The 24362-nt window shown below is 47.2% G+C and overlaps 1 protein-coding gene across 2 annotated transcripts in view; it reads left to right on the plus strand.

Moving 5' to 3' along the window:
- LOC8040803 (chromatin-remodeling ATPase INO80) overlaps nt 1-22033 on the plus strand; it is an 88428-nt gene extending 66395 nt beyond the window's left edge. Inside the window, exon 38 of one of the 2 annotated variants that reach the window (XM_040205211.3) lies at nt 20144-22033. In XM_040205211.3, coding sequence (XP_040061145.1) covers nt 20144-20283 — 140 coding nt within the window. In that variant the 3' untranslated portion in view covers nt 20284-22033. The remainder of the gene's footprint in view (nt 1-20143) is intronic. The other variant, XM_029978733.4, reaches the window with a different exon arrangement.
- Nucleotides 22034-24362: the final 2329 nt, after the last annotated feature.

Genomic DNA, 24362 nt, shown 5'->3' on the forward strand with positions numbered 1-24362 from the left:
GCCGAGAGGAGACGCTGCTGACATTGCCTGTTACCTGGAGAAGTAAAAACAAACGAAAAGATCAATGTTGACGTTCAGCTCGATGTTGGCTGAGCCAGGACCGTAGTCTCGACTATGCTGTTGACTGCGCCTTAGTTCACCCACTCGAGTATGCCGATTTTGGCAACTTGGCGCCTTCCAAAGTTTGCCGAACTATTTAAGAAACATCTAGACAGAATGAGGTTGTCATATTTGATCTGTGGTCTTCCTAGGCGGTACTAAATAAACCAAAATTGTTCTTTCAAAAAAAAAAAAAAAAAAAGAAGCATAGTTATTTTTTAAGGTTGCATATAAAGCTTGAGCCCAGGCGGGCTCAAGCTTTATTCGTAGTAAATAACCAAAATAAAGCGTTGACGAATGCGCGTGTAAGATGCCATTTGTTTTAGACTTTTGCCTTAGAACAGTTACTCCTGCAGATGCCGGCACGTGCGGCACGTGGAACACCATTCCCTGCATTCTCCTCGATGCTTGGGTAATTTAGCGATAGGTCTGTTCAGTAGATTAGTTATCAATAGGCACCATTTTCAACATCAGTAGACTCTCAGGTAGATAATGAAGGTTTCTCAAAGATATGCCGCTGTGCGACCCGCGTCGGCCATGTCTACGCTTGCACCACCCTCTCTTTGTCGTCTTTCCAAGCCTCTTGAGTGCCTAGTTTCCTTTCTTCCGCTCTCCCGGGGTGGCGGTCCCGTCGCGCGTGTCTAGTTTCCTCCGGCTCCTCGGGGCGGGTATGTGTCGTGTGCTAAACAGATTCGCTGGTCATCCACCTCGACAGAGGGGAATGCCTCATGATTTTTCTTATTCGCTGACTTCTCCAATTCTGAGTTTTTTGGTTTTCCCCGACTTTGATAAAACCAGCTCATGGATGATAAATTTTCTGGGTTTATCGGTATTTACCGATGGCGCGGAGCCCCCAGTGTAACAACCACGTTTCAACAGATCCAGTTGCAGCGGGATGTTTGTTCATGACTATGGTTGGGGACCGGTCAACAGTGAAGGGGAAGCTCCTCTCTTCCCTTTCTACTTTAGCAGAGTGAACGCCGGAGAGGAGGTCGTCTCCTCTCCAGCATTTGCTCTGCTGAAGTGTAAAGGGCTGGAAATAGTTTCCTCTGAAATTACAAAGGGGTACTCTGGCGATTTTTAAGCTACCCCAAACTAGCTATATTTTCTGCATCCCCGGCCTTCATCCTTTTCGGTATGATATTTAGTATCGCGAAATTAAAAATAGTTGCAGTTCTACCTCGACTTAACGAAGTCATCTTTTGAACCAAAAATTTTGTTAAATCGCAAATTTCGTTTGACCGAGGTTGTTTTTTTTTGGGGGGGGGGGGGGGGGGGGGGGGGGGGGGGGGGGCATTGCAATTAGTTTTTTAGGCTCCCAACACCCTCCAATTGCCTCACATCTTGTAAGTGAGCGTTTACAAGTAAGATTCCACTACAAAATGTGGCAGTAATAGAAGAATGCAGTTCATCGACCCTCATTTTGTACGGTTATGGGAGCAGTGCCTAGCACCGCAAAAGAGCATGCGTTGGGAAAAGCAACCACTGGCACTTACGGTACAGTTGCCATTATGCTGTCTTTCAACTTCGAAATCGTCTTTATTTTTATCGTCATTCGTCAGCTCAGCCATTATTTTCGCCTTGATGTCGAGCGACAGAACTTCCCTTTTGCACGGCGTGCAACTTGCTGTTTCAAGAAGAACACAACCACTTCCAGCACAACACTCGAGGCACGAGACGATTTTTGTTGTTGCAGACGAGTAAGAGCTCTAGTTCGTTGGGCATACCTGGGTAAATGTAATGGTGGACATTTTTTTTTTTCCACGAGAGGCAGGGGCTACAAGGCTATTCATCATCACCACCAGCGGTGTGTACTTTTTTTATTTTGGGGATAAGGTTATGACTGCATATTTCTATGCTTAGTTTTCAACAATAATATTTGTTCCTGTTAATTTTTTTTTTTTTTCCTCACGGAGGTTGTTGATATGTGCATGTGGGATTTTCAAAGACTTCGTTAAATCGAAACTGCGGCGCAAAAGTGCTTGTTACATCGAGAGATAAAATGCATTGTCTTCAATGGAACCAAGACAGGGAGACGAAAAAAATATTGTTAAATAGTGAATTTCGTTAGATTGGGGTTCGTTAGACCGAGGTTCAACTGTATTGTGACAATCTGCAAATGAAAATGATGCAAAAACCAACGTCCAAATATACCTCACTTTGGAGTGCCGTGATGTGAGGTCAGGCTTGCCGGTGGAGCAAGCAGTCAAAAAATAGACTATGCCAATAATTTCTCTCATGCTGGTGCGTGGGTACTGTAGTGAGCTTCTAAAGCATTTATTTGACACCATGAAACTGCTTTGAATCAGTTGGGAACGAATTCTAGAGTCCAAAGAGTGAACCACTGCCTTCCGCAGGCGTCTCATTTTCGTTATGGCCAGTAGAGGCTTCCAGTTTGCAAAACACGATGAGGACCAAAATTTTAAATTCAATAACTTTGCGGAAAAAAAATGTACATTGACCTAATATTTGTGATACTATTTCAGCTATGTTTGTTGGTGCTTTTAGGAAATTTTGAGGCAAATCGGGGACCACGAAGAAATCGCTAGAGTGCCCTTTTAACCTGCCACCGACCATGGCGTTACGTGTTTTCAGAGTTTATTTTCTTTCAAGTTCAGAAGGTATTTTTCAGAGTTCATATTTTGCTGAAAATCCCAAGCTTATCGGAGTTTATTTTTGTTAGAAAACCTCTTAATTTTCTCCGAAAATTAAGATGTTTAGTTTTGTGGCGTTTTCTATTTTTGAAGAATAAAAATAAATAATATCCAGGTATAAATGTGTCGTAAATGTAGAATGACGCACTTGTATCAAATGACATTTCTTTGCCCGGATTCGGTGTTGCACCGTCGCCATTGTCAATACTAATTAATGTGTCCCGCAACAAAACTCACAAATCAGTGGTTCTTCAATAAACGTTGATACCTTAAAATCCCAACTCCCGGAGGTAATCGCTGGGAATTTCGTCTTCATCCCATCCTATGCGGAGGGCAAGTTCGTCTGCTCCTTGCGCAGGGGCTAGCGGTGACGTCAGAACGCCGAGCCCTGATTGGCTGATCGCGACCCCCTATCTGAGCGTCGGCTGCTCCTTTGCAACGTCGTCTGCTCGCAACGTTGTCTGCGTCTGTCTTACCTTTCCTGCGACTTTCGGAAGTGCAGAGGCCAAATTCACGAAACGACCTTACGCCAAAAATGTGCGTAAGACAAAACTTAAGAACGAATTCGTTTTCACGAAACGAAATTTTCGTAAGTTTTGCGCAGGTGACGACGAAATCCTACGAGAGCTCCGAAGCTGTCTTACGCACTTCTTACGATCAAATCAGCATGGCCGACAGCGTCGCGGTCGCGACGACCCACGGACGTTTATTTTTCTACGTGCGCTTCTCACGCGTCCCGACTTCAAGCAGCAAGAAAAAAGTAAAAAAAAAAAGTACTTGAAACAGACCACGACGAACAAGAATGCTGGATCCACAAACACCCGGGAAAAGCTCCAACTGCCACGATTCCACCGAACGCGACCAAGCGAGCTCCGCAGTTAGGCCTAGCAGGCACTCCGCGACTCGGCAACCGTCTGCTCACGACCGGCTGGCGTGCTGAATGTAATATGCCCGCGTGACCCTTCCCGTATTATACTTTGATCGCTGACCTCAATTTTAGATTAAGAGGTCAATTTCTTCCTCTTTTCATCTCCTTGTTTCCCGAGGCAACGGTGACTCGCGCCGGTGAAAAAGCGGTGAATCTCCGACAGACGCAGGAAAGGTAAAGCAGCCTTCGCTTTGACTAGCAGACGTAAAGCAGACGACGTTAACTGCGCCAACCCGCCGACGCCTTCAAAGAATGAGGGGTCTCACCGCACACGAAAGGAGGGAAAAAGTATTTAGGAGGGAACTTGTGGACAGTAACACGCTCACTCTCGGTTCTTAGCAAACAAACCTCGGCGCCTCCGGACACCTCGCCAGTAAGTCCTTTGACTTCCCTCCTTGATGCGCGTCTGCTAGTTGTTGGACAAAAACAACATACCGCTCGAGTTATTTCGTCTGCCCTCTCTGAAAGGCGAAGTCGAGCTCGCTCGTAGAGACCTGCACTTCCGAAAGTCGCAGGAAAGGTAAGACAGGCGCAGACGATGTTGCGAGCAGACGACGTTGAAAAGGAGCAGACGACGCTCAGATAGGGGGTCGCGATCAGCCAATCGGGGCTCGGCATTCTGACGTCACCGCTACTTCCTTTCTCATGCGCAGAAGACGAAAATGAGCCCACTTGCGAGGCGTATTCCATCACCCTATTAAATGATGTACAGGGTGAAACAAGGAGACGCCAGGCTCTTTAAATCGACCGGAAAATCCGGTTTCTTAACCTATCGTGCTACGACTTCGTGCAGCGTTGCCCACAGATGGTGCATTTTTTTTTTGTAAAATTTGCGAAGAGCGAATTTACCTGAGGAACAAGTAAAGAAAGAAAAAGGCTTAGCTCCTATGGAAACGCAGCGACGCTACCGGTCTGCAAACAACACGGCGTCGTTTCGCACGGGAGACAAAAGATGGCGCAAGCGGTCGTGACGCCAACTGCCGCCAACGAACAAGCGGACGACGTTAAGAGCCGGCACTTTTGCAGACAAGGAACTGCAGTTCCTTGCTGTTACCGTGCCTGTCTTTTTTGTTTCTGCGGCTGTCGCCGCCTGCGGAACTCCGCGCGCCGCTTTTGCGTCGAAAAGATTGTCTGCTAAAAAGGCCTGCTCTCGGCGCCGTATGCTCGTTCGTTGGCGGCGTTTGTTGCGCCATCCCTTGTCTCCCGTGCGAAACGGCGCAGTGTTGTTTGCAGACCGGTGGCGTCGCTGCGTTTCCATAGGAGCTAAGCATTTTTCTTTCTTTACTTTTTCCTCAGGTAAGTTCGCTGTTCGCAAATTTTGCAAACAAAATGCACCATCTGTGGGCGACGCCGCACGAAGTCGTAGCGCGATAGGTTAAGAAACCGAATTTTCCGGTCGATTTAAAGAGCCTGCCATCTCCTTGTTTCACCCTGTAATATGGAAGCTCCAAATGCCCCCCCCCACCCCCCCCCCCAATTCTCTCTCTATGAAATCTCTATGGTTCATTGCTTTCACTTTTACGAAAGCACAACCCCTCCTTCCCCCTGCCCTAAAGAAGCAGAAATAGCATATGGTCCAAACCAAAAACCGCAACAGTGACTTTTGTCGTGACCTGGAAGTACAGTGACCTATTGTCATGAAAGAACCTAGACGAGATAGACGGTAAGACCCTTTTTGTCAATGATGCAAAATTTGAAAGGAAACTGGGGTGGCACCTCAGAACCAATTGACCCTGTGCACTCACCAAACTTAAGGATAAAATACCCACAGTGCAATCCACTTATAACGGTACCACATATAACGATGTGTTGCTTATAACGATGAGTTTCTAGAATTTATGGGCTACAAACGCTCAGTTTCTAGTCCAGACACAACAATGATTGTGTTTTAGAGCGCAGCTCTTAGGCGCCTGTTTCCGGCTTGAGCGGCGTCGCCGTAGCCGTCGCCATCGGCGTAACCGCGCGGTGCATTATGGGTAAATTTCCCCGCTAAACCTAGCGGAAAAATTTTCCCGCTAAATCTAGCGGAAAATATTTTCCCGCTAAATCTAGCGGAAAAATTTCCCCGCTAAATCTAGCGGGAAAATTTCCCCGCTAAATCTAGTGGAAAAAATTTCCCCGCTAAATCTAGCGGAAAAATTTCCCCGCTAAATCTAGCGGAAAAAATTTCCCCGCTAAATCTAGCGGAAAAAATTTCCCCGCTAAATCTAGCGGAAAAAATTTCCCCGCTAAATCTAGCGGAAAAAATTTCCCCGCTAAATCTAGCGGAAACTTTTGGTCACGTGACCCGGGGAGTCACGTGACACCCCGAGGTCACGTGACCTCTGAGGGGGGCGCGTGTTTGCCCCCACGTGACCCCACCAAGGTCACGTGCCCTCGGGGGGGTCACGTGGCCCTCAGTACCCTCCCCTCCTCCTCCTCAAGAGCTGCGCTCCAATTCAGCGTTACAGGGAGTGGTAAACGGCTTCCACTTTTTTTTTCATTATCATTATAAGTGGATTGCACTGTACTGGCTTTTTCTTTTTTGTTTTTTCTTTGCATAGGTACATTATCATTTTTAATTTATCGAATAAATTGGCGAAAATTTTACCGGCAAGTACTTTTTGGGTTTATCCGAAAATATGGAACCCTTGCTATAACATACCGATTGGTGAAGTTTGGTTGGTCTGCCTATCTATGCCAGTGAACCAATTTCGCTTATTACAGGTTTTATTATAATATACATTTGAATATAATGGACGACATTAAGTGAGTTTGTAACTACAGTTTATTATTCCATTATAGCAGACTCTTCGACAGCGGTCATCATTTGGACATTGTGCGGCTTTATTTCAATAGCATCATGTATTCTTCGACACATGCTACACCACACGCTCCGCCATTCACGTTTCATTCATTCCCGATGGCACCTTTGTGCAACATTGTGTTAAAGCTGAGTGGCACGCTAATTGGCGCATCGATCGGCACAAACGGAGGACACCTAAGTTGTGTCCAATAAAGCCTTTTCTAAGGATGGTGCCCGGTGCAGGGTCTGACCTCATGAAGTGGCCCTCTGCCATCTGCACATTAGGCTCACATGTCTTGCACATAGATACCTCCTGCACGGAAAAAATCTCCGGAGACTTTGCCAGGAACCCTTGGGTGATCTACATATTCTTCTCAAAGGTCCTGCACGTGACTATCAACGCCGTCGCCACTTATCCCAACTGTACAAAGAGCACATATCTTCACATCTGGGAGTGTTACTTGGAAATGATACACTTGTACTACACACGCAAGTTTTTAAGTTGCTGTTCATATTTAAACGTTCGATTCATTTAAAGGGGCGATGATGACGACTGATGAATAATTTTTTGAGTGCAGGTTGCCGGTGCACACAAGAGCTATAATTCGTTACCGGTGCACACAAGAGCTATAAATCAAGCAAATGGCAGTGTTTTCTCGGGAAAGGGAGGGGCAAAACTTTGAAGGTGTGCGGGATGAGTGCAAGAATCCATAACCGGGGCGCGTGGAGAAAAATAAAATCAGTAATCTATTTTGAAGTTTTGCGAAGGAACCCGTGAGTCGAAATAGGTAACACAAGTGTGTTGTACAGAGCGCGACACTGTTAGCGCGAATAAGCGACCACCGGTTTTTCCAGTTTTTCTCTTTGAAACCAAGGGATGTCATCCAAGTTAGTATTGCTACGGAAAGAGCTCATTCAGTTCTGTAATGCTCGATAATACTATTTAGAAGTAAAATGCAAAAAATGCCGATGTCGTGTAAATAAGAGAATGTAACGAGTACGTAACCAAAAACGCTAGCACGTTGCCGGTAAGGCGGTTAAGCGCGAAACACATGTACGACGAAACCGTCCGATCCGACGTCCGACCGCGCAATACGACGGTCGGAGGCGAGGGTTTTCAACGCTCTCCGATGCTACGAAAACCCTCTCCCCCCCAAGGTCATTCCGGCAGTCCGCACGTCGGATCGGAAGGTTTCGTCGTACATGTGTCACCCGTAGCGCGTTGTCTCGAACACAGCATGCGTGGCACCCACTTCCGAACGGGTGAAGCATCGAGAAAGGGGGCGCATCGGGCGCGGGAGGCTGATGGACGCGGTGTGAGCACCGCCACTAAAAGGAGGGGGGGGAGAAAGGAATGCGATGCGTAACTCTGTGACCTTGGGGATTCGTCTTCCTGTTGCCTCCTAACGTTGCGTAGCAGGCGCTCGCGTCCCGCAGTTTTGGTCTTCGCTTCGCCAGACTGCGTTCGCTCGCGTTCGGCATCCCTGAGGCGTTGGCTGGCCGGTGCCAATCTTCGAGTCTCGCGACTTCTATCAGCCAGGAAGGCATACCCTGAATATACCCGTACTTTTCCCCGCATGCTATATTTATTATCTCTATTGAGGAAACGGAAACGTTGTGCCAGAACAAACGTTAAAATTTTCCCGCGCTCTTCAGTAGGGTAAGTCAAGCTGGTACCCAAAAGAATAAACCAACTTAGCGACCGTGACAAGTTGCTTTCCTGTGCACCTCTTTACTATATTTTTTCCGCTTCCAAATCAGCTCAGAATACGGTTGTCATTGTTAAGTAGATAACGCGATACTTTGCGCATCTCTTTTTTTTTTTTTTTTTAGTGTTATTGGCGTAAGTTGTTTGGGCGTTCTTTTCACACGTTGGTCGTGTTCACACCATCAAACATCTTGTAACCCGTCGAAGACAATATAATTTGACGTCACATTTTCAGTGTTGCCGGTAAGCCTCTCGGACCAAATATAAAAATTTACCTTGTAAACTTTCACTTTCAAAAAAAAAAAAATTCATTATTGCGAGTTGTACGAGCTGTGATCAGAAAGTTACGGGACTGATTTTCTAGCGTAAAAAGAGAGGGCAGCAGAGCGATGCGCGCGCTGGCCGTAATGGAGATTTCACCATAGACTGCAAACCAGAGTGAGAGTGAACGTCAATTCTGCGTCAAACTCGACATATATAAAACGGAGACCTTTGCAATAATTCGTCAGGCTTGTGTCAAGAAGCAGCGAATTCTGCGAAGGGTTTTAAGTGGCACTCGCGGTTCAGAAAGGGCAGAAAATTTTTAGCTTTAGGGCGACTTTATCCGACCTCTCATTGACTTCAGCGACGTTCTGCCATTCTTGAGCTACGAGTGCCACTCAAAACACCTCGCACACCTCACTGCTTTTTGACACAAGCCTTCTAAAATATTTCAGAGGGCTCTATTTTAGTTTTACCTCGTTTGACGTAAAATTGATGTTCGCTCTCGGTTTGGTTCGCAGTCTATGAAGACGTTGTCATTATGCTCGTGCACGTGAAGAAACAAACTCGTGTAGCGCAGCTTCAAATGTTGACAGAGCGACGCCCTTGGATATAAGGAGGCATGAAGGTCCCTGCCTTCGACTGTTCCGCGCGTATCACTGTGCTGCCCTCTCTTTTCACGCTACAAAATCAGTCCCGGAACTGTTTAATCACATCTCGTAATTTAGAATACTAGTTCAGATGTGTCATATTTCGTTGAAGCAGTTTTGAGGCGAATCGGTGGCTGTCGAAAATGTCGCCAGAGTTTCGCCAGTAAGTCTCTCGCTGAAGCCTTTTTTTTTTTTTTTTTTAAGAAAAAAAAGTATCAAACAACATTTTTGCCATTTCCCCTCGGCGAGGGAGTCGCCAATTTTCGCCTGGTCAAACGTTGTCGGCGTGACCCCAACACCGGAACCACTGGGGAACCGGGTTTAGACCTTGGGTCAGAGCCACGCGGGAGTCCCAATTTTCCTTTGTCCCGACTGTTCCCCAGCTGTGTTCTAGTTAGTTGCACTTTGTTCAATTTTCCTAAGACGATTTCCACCAGCACTCTATCCTCCTCTTCGTTGTCTCTTCCACCTTCTCCTTGGAAACCCGGGACTCCGGGTTGTACTTCGGGTACATATGTCGCTCTTTCAATGAGTGAATGGATGGATGCTAACGGCTGTACCCTCTATAAAGGTCGATAACTTGCGCCACCTTGCATGGAAAAAAAAAATTGCGGTGGCTTAGCTCGGCTATGCCAGGATATACGTAGCGTGAGCTTATGCGCACAAAATGAGAGGCGCTATCAAGTGGCTCCGGTGCAGCGTCAGACTTGGCTACTGCGCAACGGAGGCGCACAGCTGGGCACGCGGCGACGCTAGTGCGTCTGCCGCGGCTATGATGTCACTCGTCTGGAATGCGCAGACCGGCGAGGCGGGCGCGGCGGCGGCGAAACGCGCGGCGGCGGAGCTCCGTGTGACGTCACTGCTCCTCGCGCATGCGCAGCACGGAGCACGGCTCATTATGCGAGCCACGCGAAACTGCTCAACCTCGGCCAGTGTAGCTCACGCTACGAAAAAAAAAAAAAAAATAAAAAATAAAGCCGGCCCTCGATGTTGTTTGTGGGGCTTCGATTGGCATCAAGCAAATAACTTTTGCTAACGCCTTCAAAGCGCGCTGACGTGCGCCGTTGCTGAGCACCGGCTGGCGGCTGGACAGACGGAGGACAGGTTTCGGACATTTCGTTCCGTTAGGAAACGCATCTCGTGCACTAAAATTAAAAAAAAGGGCCGTTCGATGCCTTTGCGGTGACCGTGCCGCGCAGTGCAGGAGACTGCGCGAACGAGCGAAAGCTGTGGCGGCGGGAGGGCACGGCGTCTCCCGGGGGGGATCTTGGCAGCCTGCGTCCCACGGGCGTGAGAAAAGCGGAAACGCGCGGAAAAGGTTTCTGCCCGCTCACGGACTGCACCGGAAGCGTCGGGGATTTCTGCTCTCGCCGACGACCGAAGGAACGCCGCGTCCCCCTCCCTCCCGCGACAAGATGGCAGACGCAGACACCGTTCGCTCCTTGGCTGGCGGTAGACGGTGGAAGCCAGGGGCTCGGTGGACCAGTCGCGCGGCTACCTTTCCTCACGTGATCGCGCTCCTGCCCCCGTAGCTACGCGCGGGGGGCGGAGTCGGATGATGAAAAGGAGGCCGTTGATTGGTCCCCGAGTACCGCGTCGCATTTCCCGCACTGTTAGCTTAGGGGTGAGGGGAGCAGACAACCGACTCGACTCTCCTCCTTTTCTTTTTGCAGACGACGGATGTCGTCTGCTACCGGAGGAACTGTTATCGCTTCCGTTTCACGATTCACTGGCCCTTTAAACTGTGGTCTTATTATTGTGCTGGTTGTTCTTCGGTTTCGACCTTATAAGTAATTTCGTTTTTGTTTGTTTTTTCGCTGTTTTTTTTTTTTTTTTTTTTTTTTTGCGATTTAAAGGTTTTAAAAAATTTAGACCTGTGTGTGCCTTTTTTTTTTTTTTTTTGTCGAGATGGATGAACATGTGTGTGTCGCGTCCTCCCCACGCAATGTAGACAGGCAGGGAGATTTTAACCCTTGCTGCTGCCAAAAATGTATACCCTCCCATTTTCCCTGCGTAACACTCTCTCCACACGAAAAAGAAATGCCTTGGTGTTGACAGGTGGAATGAAATTATGCTTTCATTTATATGTAATGTTACCGCCACCGAGTAGGGGTTAAAGTGAGCTTGTTGCACTGCTCTGTGTCGAGTTCTGCGACGTCATCGATCGAAGGCCTCTGTGCTAGCAGCGCCACCGTCGTGTTGTAGGTTGCACATTTGAACCAAACGTCTCGGCCAACTATACTCGTACTCACCTCGAGAACCGCAGTAAAAAGGGTCCGTCTCCTCCGCGAACGTTACTGATTCCCCCTTCATCTGTTGAAATCATGTTTATGTTGGATTGGCTTTGTTATTTTAACGAAACATAGTACACGTTTAAAACGCTAAAGCCATCGCCTTTTCCTTCGACAACCAAATGTTGGAAGAACTACTGCGGGTAACGTATGAATAATGCCCAAAACGTTCTTGTTTACTCGATGTGACGGGAATATGCAATTAAATCCTTTATGTTATTTTTTTTTTTCGCTGATACACACATTTATTGGACCCATAGCCTTGAGGTTAGTGCGGGGTCCAAATAAAAATAAATTTCCCAGTGCGACAGGCAAGCAGCTAAAACAACAAACAAAAATATTATTAACCTAATAAAGTGTTGAAGTAGTTAGCACAATTGAAATTCAAGCATCCATTTCTTTTTATGCACGGCAAGAAGTTGGATTTTTGTTTCACATTGGTGCGTATTGAATTCCAAACCAATGCGCCTCTATATTCTAATAGTCTTTGACCATATCTATTTCGACATTGAAGGCAAATTGAAGTTAAGATTGGTAGCAGCCCTCGTTTGCCATAAAATGGATTTTACTAATCGCATATCGTTTAGTGCGCCAGAATAAAACTAGTACACGAGCGTAGAAAGCCTAGAGCCTGATTTTCGGTACGAAAATTCGAAAATGTAGCGGACTATTTCGTACCTCTTTTCCTTCAAAAGCTTGCCTTTTCACTGTAGCCGCGTTTACACGAATGCGACTTAGTCGCATCGAATCCAGTTGTCACATTTAATCCGGTCATGTAGGCGGCATAATGCGCTAAGGAAGCGCATCGCACTCAAGTCGCTAGGCAGAGGTGGATCGAGACGGCGAATGCGCATTCATTCGGCCCGTGTAAACGGAGGTCGCATCGCATCTTGGAACGTGGAGGATTATGGGAAGGCGCTCTCCGCGGGAGCGAGTGAACAGCTGAGAACATGGCGGCGGCCAACCTCGTCGGCGGCGCGGAGAGCGGTCCCGTATGGTCGCTCGCAATTTGTTCCCGAGAAGAAACGCGAGCTTTTATTGCCATCGTATGCCTAACTACTAACTCTTACTAAAAAAAAAAAAAAAAGTTTTTTTTTTTTTTTGTTTTGTTGAAAGGCGGCGGAAAAGTCATTAGAGGGTACCAACAACTTTTCATCTGACTTTCTCTAGCTTTTCTGTTCACTTTCTTTCGAATATTGGCTTCTTTTTAATTAAAAAAAGTCAATAGACTTTCTGTCGCCTCCGAGATGCTTTTTGTGTAGCTAAAAAGCTTCAGGGAGAGGGGAACGGAGGGAATGGTTGAATTAAAAAAAAAAAAATAAGAATGTAACGCGCCGTAGTGTATCGCGAGAGAGGCTTTTCTGAGAATGGAGTTGTAAAGAGAGTTCCCAAGCCCGAAAGGTCGAGAGATTTGGAGAGTAATTAAACGGGTGCGTCGGATTAACGGGGGATTAAGATTCAAGGCGTGGCGCCAGCTGGGTCCGGGGGTTCCTGCTCCGTGTGCCTCCAAGAGAGAAAAAAAAAAGAAATAAGATGCGGTCGGTATTGTGCAAAGCGATCCAAGGCGAAAGAAAAGAAAACGACAGCATGAACAAAATGACAACGCTTCGATTAATTCTCGCCGTTCGGGATTACGGAAGAGAAAAGAAAAAGGACGAGAAAATTGCGGAGCACCTGAAATGTTCGTTCATGGGAACGTTTCATTCAGTCCTACCAGAATCGAGAGAAACTTCACGATTACCCGTTAGAAGAAGTGTTTATTAATTCCTTAAATTTTTTTTTTCTACGGTGGTTTTGTTTCTTTGGTGTATCGACCTTGACCGTTTTATGTACCGGGTGTAGAGGGAGAACGAGAATCGTGGCCGACGACTCTACGCACTGATGGCGTCAATCAGACAGCCGTCCAAAGCGCATTTTCATGGTGTGCTCGTCGTGTTTCTGTACGTGTTCTATCATCGCTGAACCAAACAGAAAAGCGCTGGATTGGTCGCATTACCGCTCATTCACACTGGAAGCGGATCCGCGTTTGCAAAGCGGTTGCGAACGCGGTTGCGAATGCGGTTGTATAAAGATCCAGTGCAATTGCACGCGCACTCGATGACATCAGGTGCACGTGCGATTGTACTGGATCTTTATACAACCGCGTTCGCAACCGCTTTGCGAACGCGGATCCGCTTCCAGTGAGAATGAGCGGTTAGGGAGTAGCGTCGGCTGCGTCTGGAATGAAGCTGAAACCAAGTACTACGGGGCTTTGCTGTCCAGCGGATGCTGGAACCACAGAGCTCGCGAATACTTCGGAAGCGAGAAACCGTCTTAGGAGGAAAAATAATGAGGGGTAGGCGAATGCCGGCTTGGATCGACGAGCTACGCGTCGTTCGAAGACTTTACAGCAACATAAAAAGAAACAAGTTTTTTTTGAAGTGTTAAAGCTAGGGTTGACACTTTAGTATCCGATTTGAACCGGTGCTCACACACCTCTTCACGTAATAGAACTTAGAAGACGTAATATTTGAAATTACGAAAGGGAGGAAGGGGAAGAAGAGAGAGAGAGAAATATAATAAGCATTCTCCATTATGCCGAGTCCTGCACTCCCTTACCACCTCTCTCAAAGCCCGTCTTACGTTCGTCTAAAGCAGGGGTCTCCAAACCCAGGCCCGCGGACAAAATCTGGCCCGCAGAGGCGCTCCGCTCGGCCCGCTCTGCTACAAACGCAAAAATAAACTAAAAAGAAAAAAAGAAAAAGCGGCGTTGCGATTTTTTTAAAATGTGCGAGCGAAGATGTCGAAACGCGGGTTCTCTCGTCATATTATTCGTTGTCCATCGGCATCACCAGCATTACTGTTCGTAGTTCCCAGTTTCGTGTCTGCATGACTATGATATGTGTCATAATCACTCTCGCATGTTATCATCATCAGCTGTATCATTCTCATTAGTCTTCTTTTCTGCGGTAATAAGTTTTGTACGCGCTTTGATTTATGCCTGCTGAATTCTTTGGGTCACGATTATTTTGCTTTGTCATAAGTACCAACATTTTGCATTTAAACAGAAATATACACGTATTCATCCACCTTACCTTTTTTTTTTTTGCTCTAGTTTATATCGTTTTGTATCTAAATGCTTGTTTAAGCTTTTTTTTTTCTTGTTTATGTTCTCTCCTACACGGCGACACGTCCCCAAACCGGCCAATTATCCAAAACGTCTGGAGAACCGCCGATCTAAAGAAAGCTTGGAGCGCGTAGTGGCGGGGAGTGAAGCGAGCGACGTGACCTCAGGATTTTGACATCGTGTTCCTCCGGTTTCTGGTCGACTTCCTTTGTTTGTTTGTTTTCTCGGCAAATGCACGACTCCCTAGCAAAGAATGACTCGACACCCCTTTCTAGCGTTTCCCACAAAAGAAGGAAAAAAAGAAAAATGACAGCGACTCTTCTCTTTAATACAACACGCGGAATTCAGTATGTAAATTTGTTTGGAAGACATTAAAGGTCACGTGACGGTGTGAAGTCGTGATGTCACGTGACACATGCCGCTCGCATTGTACGGCGCAGCCCCCTGTTCGCTTTTCCGCGTGGCCTCCTGGTTGAATGGATAGATGCTCATGGCTATACCCTTTGTAACGGGCGGTAGATTGCGCCACCTAGCCGAAGTCTAAAAAGACAAACAGATGGTTCCTCCCGCCCTTTTCGGGTCCCTTAACACCCCCCCCCCCCTCCTCCTCCTCTTCCTTTCCCGGGCATCTAGTTCTACGACGTTAATCGTTAATCCCGTTCAGGTGTGCGTCCCCCTTTCCAGACCCTGTTCCCACTGTGGAGGTCGGTTACCAATCGGGTTTCACCCCATCTCCGGGTGCACGGCTTTCGTGCCGTCCTCCTCCGAGGCTGAGTCTGTTTAATGGTTTACTGTCTCTGTTCTATTAGCCCCGAGAAGTTCGCCTGGCGCCCCCTTTCGGCGAACCGGGGTGACGTCACGGCGAGGAGAGAATTTTTCCCCGACTCGCCCCGCTCGCCCTGTGGAGGCTGTGACGACGCTAGCTGTCGGCGCGCTCCTTTCTATTTACTTTTTTTTTTTTTTGCGTGCTTTTCGTAGGAAGTGTAAATTTTTATATACGCCTTTATTGAGGTATGGCCTGTAGCTACAGGCGAAACTTCAACGAACATTTTAAGCATGGCTGACAGGCCAGGCAACGCATGAACCACAGCTGGTATGTGAAAATAAAGAAATATGGCCACAATTGTAGGGGCATCACTACAGATTTACATCTCGCACAATAAACGCTGCTGATGGTCCGAATGAATTGGCAGGTTATGTATACTATATTTTTTTTTTTTTTTTGTATCTCTGTCTTTAAACAAGATCGCCGAAGCAGAAAAGCTGCATGCTGCTCGAGCAACGTGCTGAATACAGTCTCGGCCATGGGGAGAGAATCACAAGTAAGACAGCCCAAGTGCAGGGGCAAAGTAAAAAAAACAAACAAGGAACATTTATTATATACATTGCTCGCACTTGACCTTTGCTGGATTCGGATAGTATTTCAATGAACTACACGGGTGGTATCTGTGGACTTGTTTATATCAATCCTCAAGTAATATATAACAAACGTAAGTTAAGGTGTCTAGCTCGTTATTAGTCCATTAAGCCCTAAAATTTAGATTTTACTTAAATCGAATTGTCCTGAAGCTAAAGTACCAGAAGCTTTTCTCACGCAGACTGTCGCCCTTCACAGGTTCCAAATTTTCTGCTACCAGTGCTGCATCTACCACTGGACAGACGTTCGAATGCTTGCTTTTACTCCTGTTTTCCTCTGTTGTCAGAGAGTCCAGTTGCAGGGAGTTTGGAGGCTGAGGAAGCTTTTGGGGACCTGCGGCAGTGACTCTTAAATGGAAATGACAATTCAGACTTAACGGTGTATTTTCCGAATACCAAAGGCTGGAATAAAGAATGTCAGGAAAAAGCATAAACATTCCAAATTACGGCACTATTGCTGTGCATATTTTGGGCAGTTTACTGCATATCATAGAGGCAACTGGGGAAATTCGACCGTTTTTGCTGCTGGCATACAAACTAATTTCCAGTAATTGTGAATCCTCTAAGAAATATGCCTGCATACGCGTATAAACTATATAATTAATTCAGGAAGAAGCTACATTTATGTAAAACAACCCTGTTTCATGAGCACTTCAAAGATCATCAGACGCAGGGCCTTTAAAACATCTGCAAACCAGCGCATGCAGAGTGGCAGCGCAGAGTCGGGGTCGCGAGCTAATTTGCCGACCACCGAAAGGCCCATGATATAAAGGCCGCTTCAGATGCCTTGAAAGCGGGATGTAATATCGTCCTAAATCATGAACATACAAGGAACATAATTCCAGTGTCTGTAACACTTGCGTCACCGCTTCACCGACCCCTCTCAAGATTGCCGTGTGCCTAGTGGACGGACGAGGAGGTTCATCGGCGTAATTGCCTCCGCCGATAGTTTTCGGGATTTGTAACCGAATTTTAAAGGTAAAAGGGACAAGCAGGCTTATAATATGTACGGAAGCACGTTAATATCGGCCTAACTCAACGTCTTGTACACCGGGTGAACGAAGTCCGGCTCCTCGAAGAGCTTGCGGCACACAACGCCAAACCAGGAAACTGGTGCTGGGAAGCGACCCGATGCGAGATCGCGGAGCGGGGTACTCGGCCTGACGTCACGGCACACCTCACCCAATCAGGGCGCGGCGACCGCAGCGACGCTTGTGTTCGCTCTCGGGGCTAATAGGTTTAATTAAGGTTGGAACACTGGCTTTGCGGAAGCGATTAATGGAAAGTTCATCTCACCTCCACCTCCCTTTTTTAACTTTTTTTTTTCGCGTTGGCAATTGTGTACATTTATTCTGTGACGGCTTCTGAGCTTCATTCATTAGAGAGTTTTAGTAAATCGTTCCAGTACCCCCAACAACGACACGATGCCTGCGCAAAGGCGGCGGCGGCGGCGGAGTAGTGGGTAGCGTTATTGGAGGCATCGGAACGATCTGCTAAAACTCTCTTTACTCGACGCTTTTGGTCTCGGGCGTGCACGGTTCGGGACGGATGTGTTTCGATGTACTACATCGGACATGAAGGAAACGCGAACGGCGAAACGCGTAACAGCAGAGGCGGCCGTCTCAGCTCTCACCTCGACCAGTGTTTACGACGATAGATGGCGGTGGTGGTCACCTTTCCTAAGGGGAAAACACGGAGGTTGCGCGAGTCCAGCCGTTCAGACTCAACAAAAGCTGCCGGCGCTAAGTCGGCACTAGAGCCACTAAATAAGCGTAGCTTATTTAGTGGCACTAGTCGGCACCTTAGTGTTATAACGATAAACGCTAGAGGCTCAGGTGGCGCTAGTGTGCTGTTGCATTTTGAAGCAGACAGCGACCAGTCTACATTTGACTCCCGGTAATGCATTCCTATGGGAAAAACGGAAATCTCTCTTCGCGCTCGATTATAAGAGCAAATATTGCTGAGTGGGGTGACAGAATAAAAAGTTAGGAACCTTTTACAACCGGATGTACAGAAATATGTGTGGGAGCGTTTTTCTTTAGAATTGATGGCGTCGAACACTGCGCTACAATAGCCCAATACACGTGTATAATACGTGTTGATGTTGCAGACTTCTGCTATAGGGCACGTATTTACGCGTATAGTCAATGGTACGAAGCACACAGAGTGAATCAGTTCACAAAACTCCAAAGGGGGATGCCAAGGGGGGAATCGGTGGCCGAGTGGTCTGGCGCACACCAGCTCGGAGCACGTGGAGCGAAAGCTCGCGCTGCAGAACCCAGGGATTCTGGGTTCGAGCCCCACCCCTGCCCGTTTCGATCTGGATGAGCATCGTACCGGCGTGCGGTCGTGTATCACTACTGCGTGGTGCACGTTAAAGACCCCAGGCTAGCGGTTGTACCGCACTGGCTAAATTGCTCATCTACAGCTGGGAGACTCGTCGCCCCTGTGAGGCAGACCAAGTTCTAGGCTGTATAAACACACACACAACCCAATTTTTTTAATATACGCCAAATCAAACAATCAAAACAGATGACAAGAACGAAGCATGAGGTTACGGAACGAAGAACACGTACTGGATTAGTAAGAAACTTGCATGGATGATCAAAATAAAGCAGTAACCGAGTGATCTTTTTTTTTTTTTTTTGCTTTTTAATTGTCTTTTTACTTAAATTGATAGTTTGTATTAACATATGTTGCACAACATAAACCTGGACCTTAATTTCCGCTAACTTAAACATCGCTCATAAATAAATAAAAAAATTAATTAAATAACATACACTTTTATAACGTGAATAAAGCTATATAGTACCCGTTACGAGTGATAAAACTACGCTGATTTCTTTTTTATACGCTGAGGAAGAGAAAAATATCACGTACGTTTGTTTCCCCGTAAGAATCCACAGGACGACTGGAAGAGTAGGCTGGTTGCTGTCTGCTTCAATTTGCAACCGGAAGTCCCGTAGGCACTATGCCCCGTTTCACCTTATGATGTACCGCAGAAAAGGCTACAAGCGCGAGCTCCTTGCTCTGGGGCACATCTCGGTGGCCGCGGTGTCGGTGGCACAAGCTCTCGTGCGTTAAGAGCGGCTCCCAACGCTATGAGCTCGCGTTTCTAGCCTTCTCTGCGGTACTACAGAAGGTAAGTATAGCGCCAGCTGAGTGTCTAGCGTTTATTGTAATAGCTCAAGGTGGCTTGTCTTAGTTGCCATGACAATCGCCACTTCGGATCTTTAGACGGCGTTCTAAAGATCCTTTTCACTAAGCTCCTTTATAAAATCGGCCAATCAGCTCGCGATGTGGAGTGCGTACGCGCACTACAGCGTGCGCACATGCTCTATGGCGTGCGCTGGTTCGCCGATTTTATAAAGGAGCTTAGTGAAAAGGATCTTTAGAACGCCGTCTGACACGGCTCATTCCATGATCCAAAATGGCGTCCATACGGGGAGCTTGGCGCCATCTTCCCAGGCTCCAGTGACATGAGTCGGCGCTAAGACCATTGGAATTTTGTCGCAGTCGCAGTGAGATGAGCACCCCTAGGACAGTATTTAAAGGGGCGAACTCCGCAAGTAATATAACCGTTCCGGCTGTTCATCACACTCGCTATAGTCCTTTTTTTTTTTTTCTTCTTTTTGCGCTGATTGCCTACATGCGTGGTCGTTTTTGCACGTAGCCTTTTTCTTTTTGCAGTGTTCGGTATTTTAAGAGGCTGTTTTCATCTCGTTTTTTGTGCCCTTTGTTTTCCTTTCGAAGGAAAATGTGACGTCAGAGATAATTGAGTTTTCTTTCTCTGACGTCTCGGTAATCGTGGAGATAACTGACTTTGATGATAATTAAGTATTTTCTAGCGGAAGCTAACTCAAATTCCGCGTTTTTCCATGACGTACATGTGGCACGTCACGCGACTCGCCGTGCGAAGTCGTGGTGTGGAACCTGACGTGACGCCAGCGATATCAGGTGACGTGACCAATCGGAGTGTGCGAGGTACGAAATCGTGATGAAAATCCACCGCTTTTCATACGTAGCAGTTCTGCCTATGACGGTTTGACCGATCAATCGAAATATACGTACGGATGGCTGGATGCTAATAGCTGTACCTTTTATAACGGGCGGCAGCTTGCGCTAGCAAGCATTGAAACCAGAAGTGTGATCCATCAACTCGCTGTTCTAAGCCTTTTCCTTCTGTTTTTGTTTTTTTTTCTTTTCAGTTGTTCAATATACGGTTTTTGTGCGTTCTTGTTCTAGCAGGTGGCTCGGCCGCAGCGCCAGCAGTACGCGGCGGCGGCAACGCGAACTCCTTCAGGGGTGCGCTTCAGCAGCAAGGCACCAACAGATCGCCCAGGCAGGGAAACGTCACTTCCGGTTCGTCCAATGCGGCGACGTAGCTTCCGGGCAAACATTGTGTCATCTGTTCATCGCCTGTCCCTGTCTTCACCATTCATTTTTCTGTTTCATTTTGGTGTGTGTATATGTGCGCGGGTGCTCACGTGGTACGAACTTGACGGCACTGGTTCGCAAGTTTGTGACGTCATTTAGAAAAAGCTCTGACGTAGCTTCCACCTAGCACTTAGTGACTTTTTTTTGTATGTGTGTTTTGGCGAACGCTTATGTCGCGCCGTTGGGTGAAGAACAAGACGATGTCACCGAGCGGCTCACGCGCGTGGATTAACGTTTGGCGCATTTTTTGACCGCTCGTGTTCTGTGACGCCAGATTTCTGTGACGTCATAGACATGCGGAAGCGGAAAACGGTGACATGAGCGTTCTGTGCGGTCGGTGGTTTTGCCTGTTGCGCCCCTTGTATTGTTGGTACATGGAGAGGATAACGCTAAGGATCACGTGATCGGAACGCGAAGATTTGTGATGGCGCGGAAAAATACATTAGTGACGTCAGGTAGCAGTGGCGTCTTGTTAGCAACGTTGGTTCAACTATTGTGCGACTTGGTTCACGATCACGGAGAAGCGTTTGCATTTAGTGGCATTACTGCAAAAAATCTATATTGTCCTCTTGTTTAGTTTGTATAAAGATTACGATGTGTGCATGGTTGCATGCCTCACGATTGATCCTGCCTTGTGTAATGTAAAATAAAGAAGTGTGTTAAATTTATGTGTTTGAAATATTAGTCGTTGGGAATATTTTTTTTTTATTCTGGTTATTGTGATTTGAGTTTAATTGATAATGGTATGTGCTGATTGTCGCCATTTTGTTTTGTGGCCGCTTCTGTGGCACGATTGTTCGGTGACAAGGCGTGATCGGCATCGGAACTGCGTCATTGTCATCAGTTTCCTGGATGGATGAATGGCTGAGGCCCTTCGTATCGGGCGATAGCTTGCGACACCTGGCCTTAAAAAAAAAAAAATTAAAAAAACCTTTTCCAGACTTTTCTTTTTAATTCTGTATTGGTAAATTGTTTAATCCAGCGGCACAATTGCGTTTTCTATCAGAAATCTCTCTTTTGAAATCTGCCTCCACCGATATATCTTCGGACAGAATTTGTTCGGCTGAAAATTGTAAATTAATTTAAACTATTCGTACGTCTGGAAGTGATGTCTGCGCGTCGGCAGTTTTTGCAGGTCTTGCGAAGCGATGTAGTTCTGGCAAAGCTCTAGAGATGGCGCCAGGGGTCAGGTATGTTAAATGTCTTCTGTGTGTAGTGACGTCAACGGAGTAACCTTTTCTTTCTGCGCTTTTAAGTGCAAGTTGCGTGCACAGGCGTTGGCTCAGTGGCAAGCGCGGCAAGCCATCTAGTTTCAGTGAGCCGCATGAGATGGCGCTGCGGGTCGTGTGATTCAGATTGGGTGCTGCATCGTCTCGGCGACTGTCGCGTGATATGGGAAGTGCGTTTCCCTAGCGGGGGCGAGGAAAGCGTTTGTGATTGGTCCTCAGTTTGCGAGGCGATGTTCGAAGCAGGGCGAATGTGTGCTAACAAAAAAAAAATATCTTTTTTTTCTTCTCCGGAATGATATTTGTTGGTCTGTTGGGGCTTGCTTCTGATCGTGATTTTAAGACACGCGATTTCTTTTGAAACTCGTTACTTTGTTTTGGGGGGGGGAAGGGCAAAGAGGTCGGCCCTTTCGGAATCTTTTTTTTTTATTTCCCCGTTTGTAGATAATAAAATTAGAGTTATAATTTTTCCCGTCTGGCTCTGTCTGATTGCTACGCTCTATACGTAATGCGAAAAGTCTGTGCCATGTCGCTATACGCCAGCACGGTGCTTACAAAAGAAGCCCGCTTTGCCCGCAACAGGCGTGGGCACTGCGCCTGCACAGAAACCAAATTCGGGAGGAGGGAAGCGTTTGCGCATGCGCACACCGACAACCGCAGTGGCGTGACGTCAGGGTTGAGTTGGTGTAACGGCCATTTTAGAGCGCAGCTCTTAGGCGCCCGTTTCCGGCTTGAGCGGCGTCGGCGTAACCGCGAGGTCACGTGCTCCCCCTCCCCCCGAAGTCACGTGACACCCCCCTGAGCATATTCAAGAATGAGGGGAGGAGGAGGAAGGGTCTACCCTTCCCTCCTCAAGAGCTGCGCTCCAATTCGGCATTACAGGGAGTTGTAAACGGCTTTCACTTTTTAGAGCGCAGCTCTTAGGCGCCCGTTTCCGGCTTGAGCGGCGTCGCCGTCGGAACCGCGCGGTGCATTATGGGTAAATTCCCCGCTAAATCTAGGGTAAAAATTTCACCGCTAAATCTAGCAGAAAAATTACCCGCTAAATGTAGCGGAAAATTTCTCTGGGGGTCACGGGACCACATCCCCATGTCACGTGCCCCCCCCCCCCCCCCCCCCCCCCCGAGAACCGGTAACCCTCAGTACCTTTCCCTCGTCCTCAAGAGCTGCGCTCTAATTCGGCGTTACAGGGAGTTGTAATCGGATTTAATTTTTTTCGTGGCGCCCACCATGTTGAACTACGACGTGGCTGAGTTGAGCCGAATAGTGTCACTGAATACTGTCGAAGTACCGCATTCCCATTCTTTAATGCATTGCCGACAACAGTCCCACTCTAGCCATGTACAGTGCCCCTCAAACTTAACGCCGCCACTAGATCGTCCGGTTTATTCACTTGTTGAGCTATTCCTGAAGCTAGTGGTCGAACTACTTGGTGAACATTCGCGTCCCCGACGAGAACCTAACCAGGGGAAGGTATTCGAGCAGCTGCAGCGACCAATATATCTTTGGGTAGCATGCAATAGATCAATATTTGCGTAACCGAGTGTAACCGAGTGGCGGCGTTAAGTTTGAGGGGCACTACGATTCGGTTTCCTGCTTCATCAGTGGACGGAAACAGTCGGGTGAGACGTGTGCCGTCACTATCACGATCACTTTTTCGAATCTCTGCCATGAGCCACCATGTTGGGTGCTCATGGCGGCGCACAAATTTTCATGGAATTGCATTTTTAAGGAACGGGGCGGAGGAGGGGGGGGAAGGAGTGAAGGGCATTGAGGACAGAGGAGTCGTTGCGAATTGAGGGGTGCCCAAAGACAATTCCAAGTCCACTGCAGGAAGCATGCTTCGTGAGGTGAGTGCATGTCGCTGGTCCCCTTCCGCGTATTGCTCGTCGCCTCGCAGCCGATCGGGCTACTTCGGCTTATGGCGAATTCGCGTGGTTCTTTCTGCGCGCTCTCGGGCGCTCTTTCCAGAGCGCGCGAGATCGGGTCGTGGAAAGAGAGCGCGGTGGCCTGATCGGCTGGTTCTTTCCAGTGTTGGACAAAATACTCAATAAAAGTATTTAAGCTACTGAATGCCTGCTTCATAAAGTATTTAAAATACTAAAGTTACTTTCACTGTAAAGTATCGTGAGTAGAGAGTACAAATACTTAAAAATGTTATTCAATTACTTCTGAAGATACTTCCGCATTGCGTTATTTCTATCGGCGTCAGTGACAATTGTACAGTTGCCCAAATCTAGTTTACCAGAATGGTTTATTAGCACAGAACAGCATAAAATGGCGAAGAAAACAACGAAATACATTGTGGGGTTATTTTATGCAGACCAACTATAAGTAGCAGGATATCATTGATACGTGTTACGCATCATTTCTAAGACAAAAAAAAAAAAGATCGCTTAAGTTATATTGACATCGCTGAATATCACGTCCTGCGGCGCATCTTAGACGCATCGTTTAACTGCCAGTCATATTCGCTATATGGGGAGTTCACTATAAACAAACTTGGAATACGGAAATGAGTGAATGGATATCAAAGAGAGCCCACATAATAGTCACGGCACTGGTCGCACCTTCAAGTAGGTTGCGTCCAGGAAGGCACACAACGTTGGGAGACGCTTTGTTGGCATTTTGAGAGGCCATCTTGCTCGTAGTTCCGTTTCTGCCCTGTTCTCTGCATATCAGTGTTCGCTTACAGACAGTTCGCGAGAGCAATAAGTGCTGGACTGGCGACAAAAAGAAAAGAAACTAAAGAAACCTCGGCGCTTTGCCGTAGCAAAATCAAATATACAAGCCAAAAAAAA

The sequence above is a fragment of the Ixodes scapularis genome, unplaced genomic scaffold (assembly GCF_016920785.2).
Source record: "Ixodes scapularis isolate PalLabHiFi unplaced genomic scaffold, ASM1692078v2 PGA_scaffold4__175_contigs__length_147842914, whole genome shotgun sequence".
NCBI lineage: Eukaryota > Metazoa > Arthropoda > Arachnida > Ixodida > Ixodidae > Ixodes > Ixodes scapularis.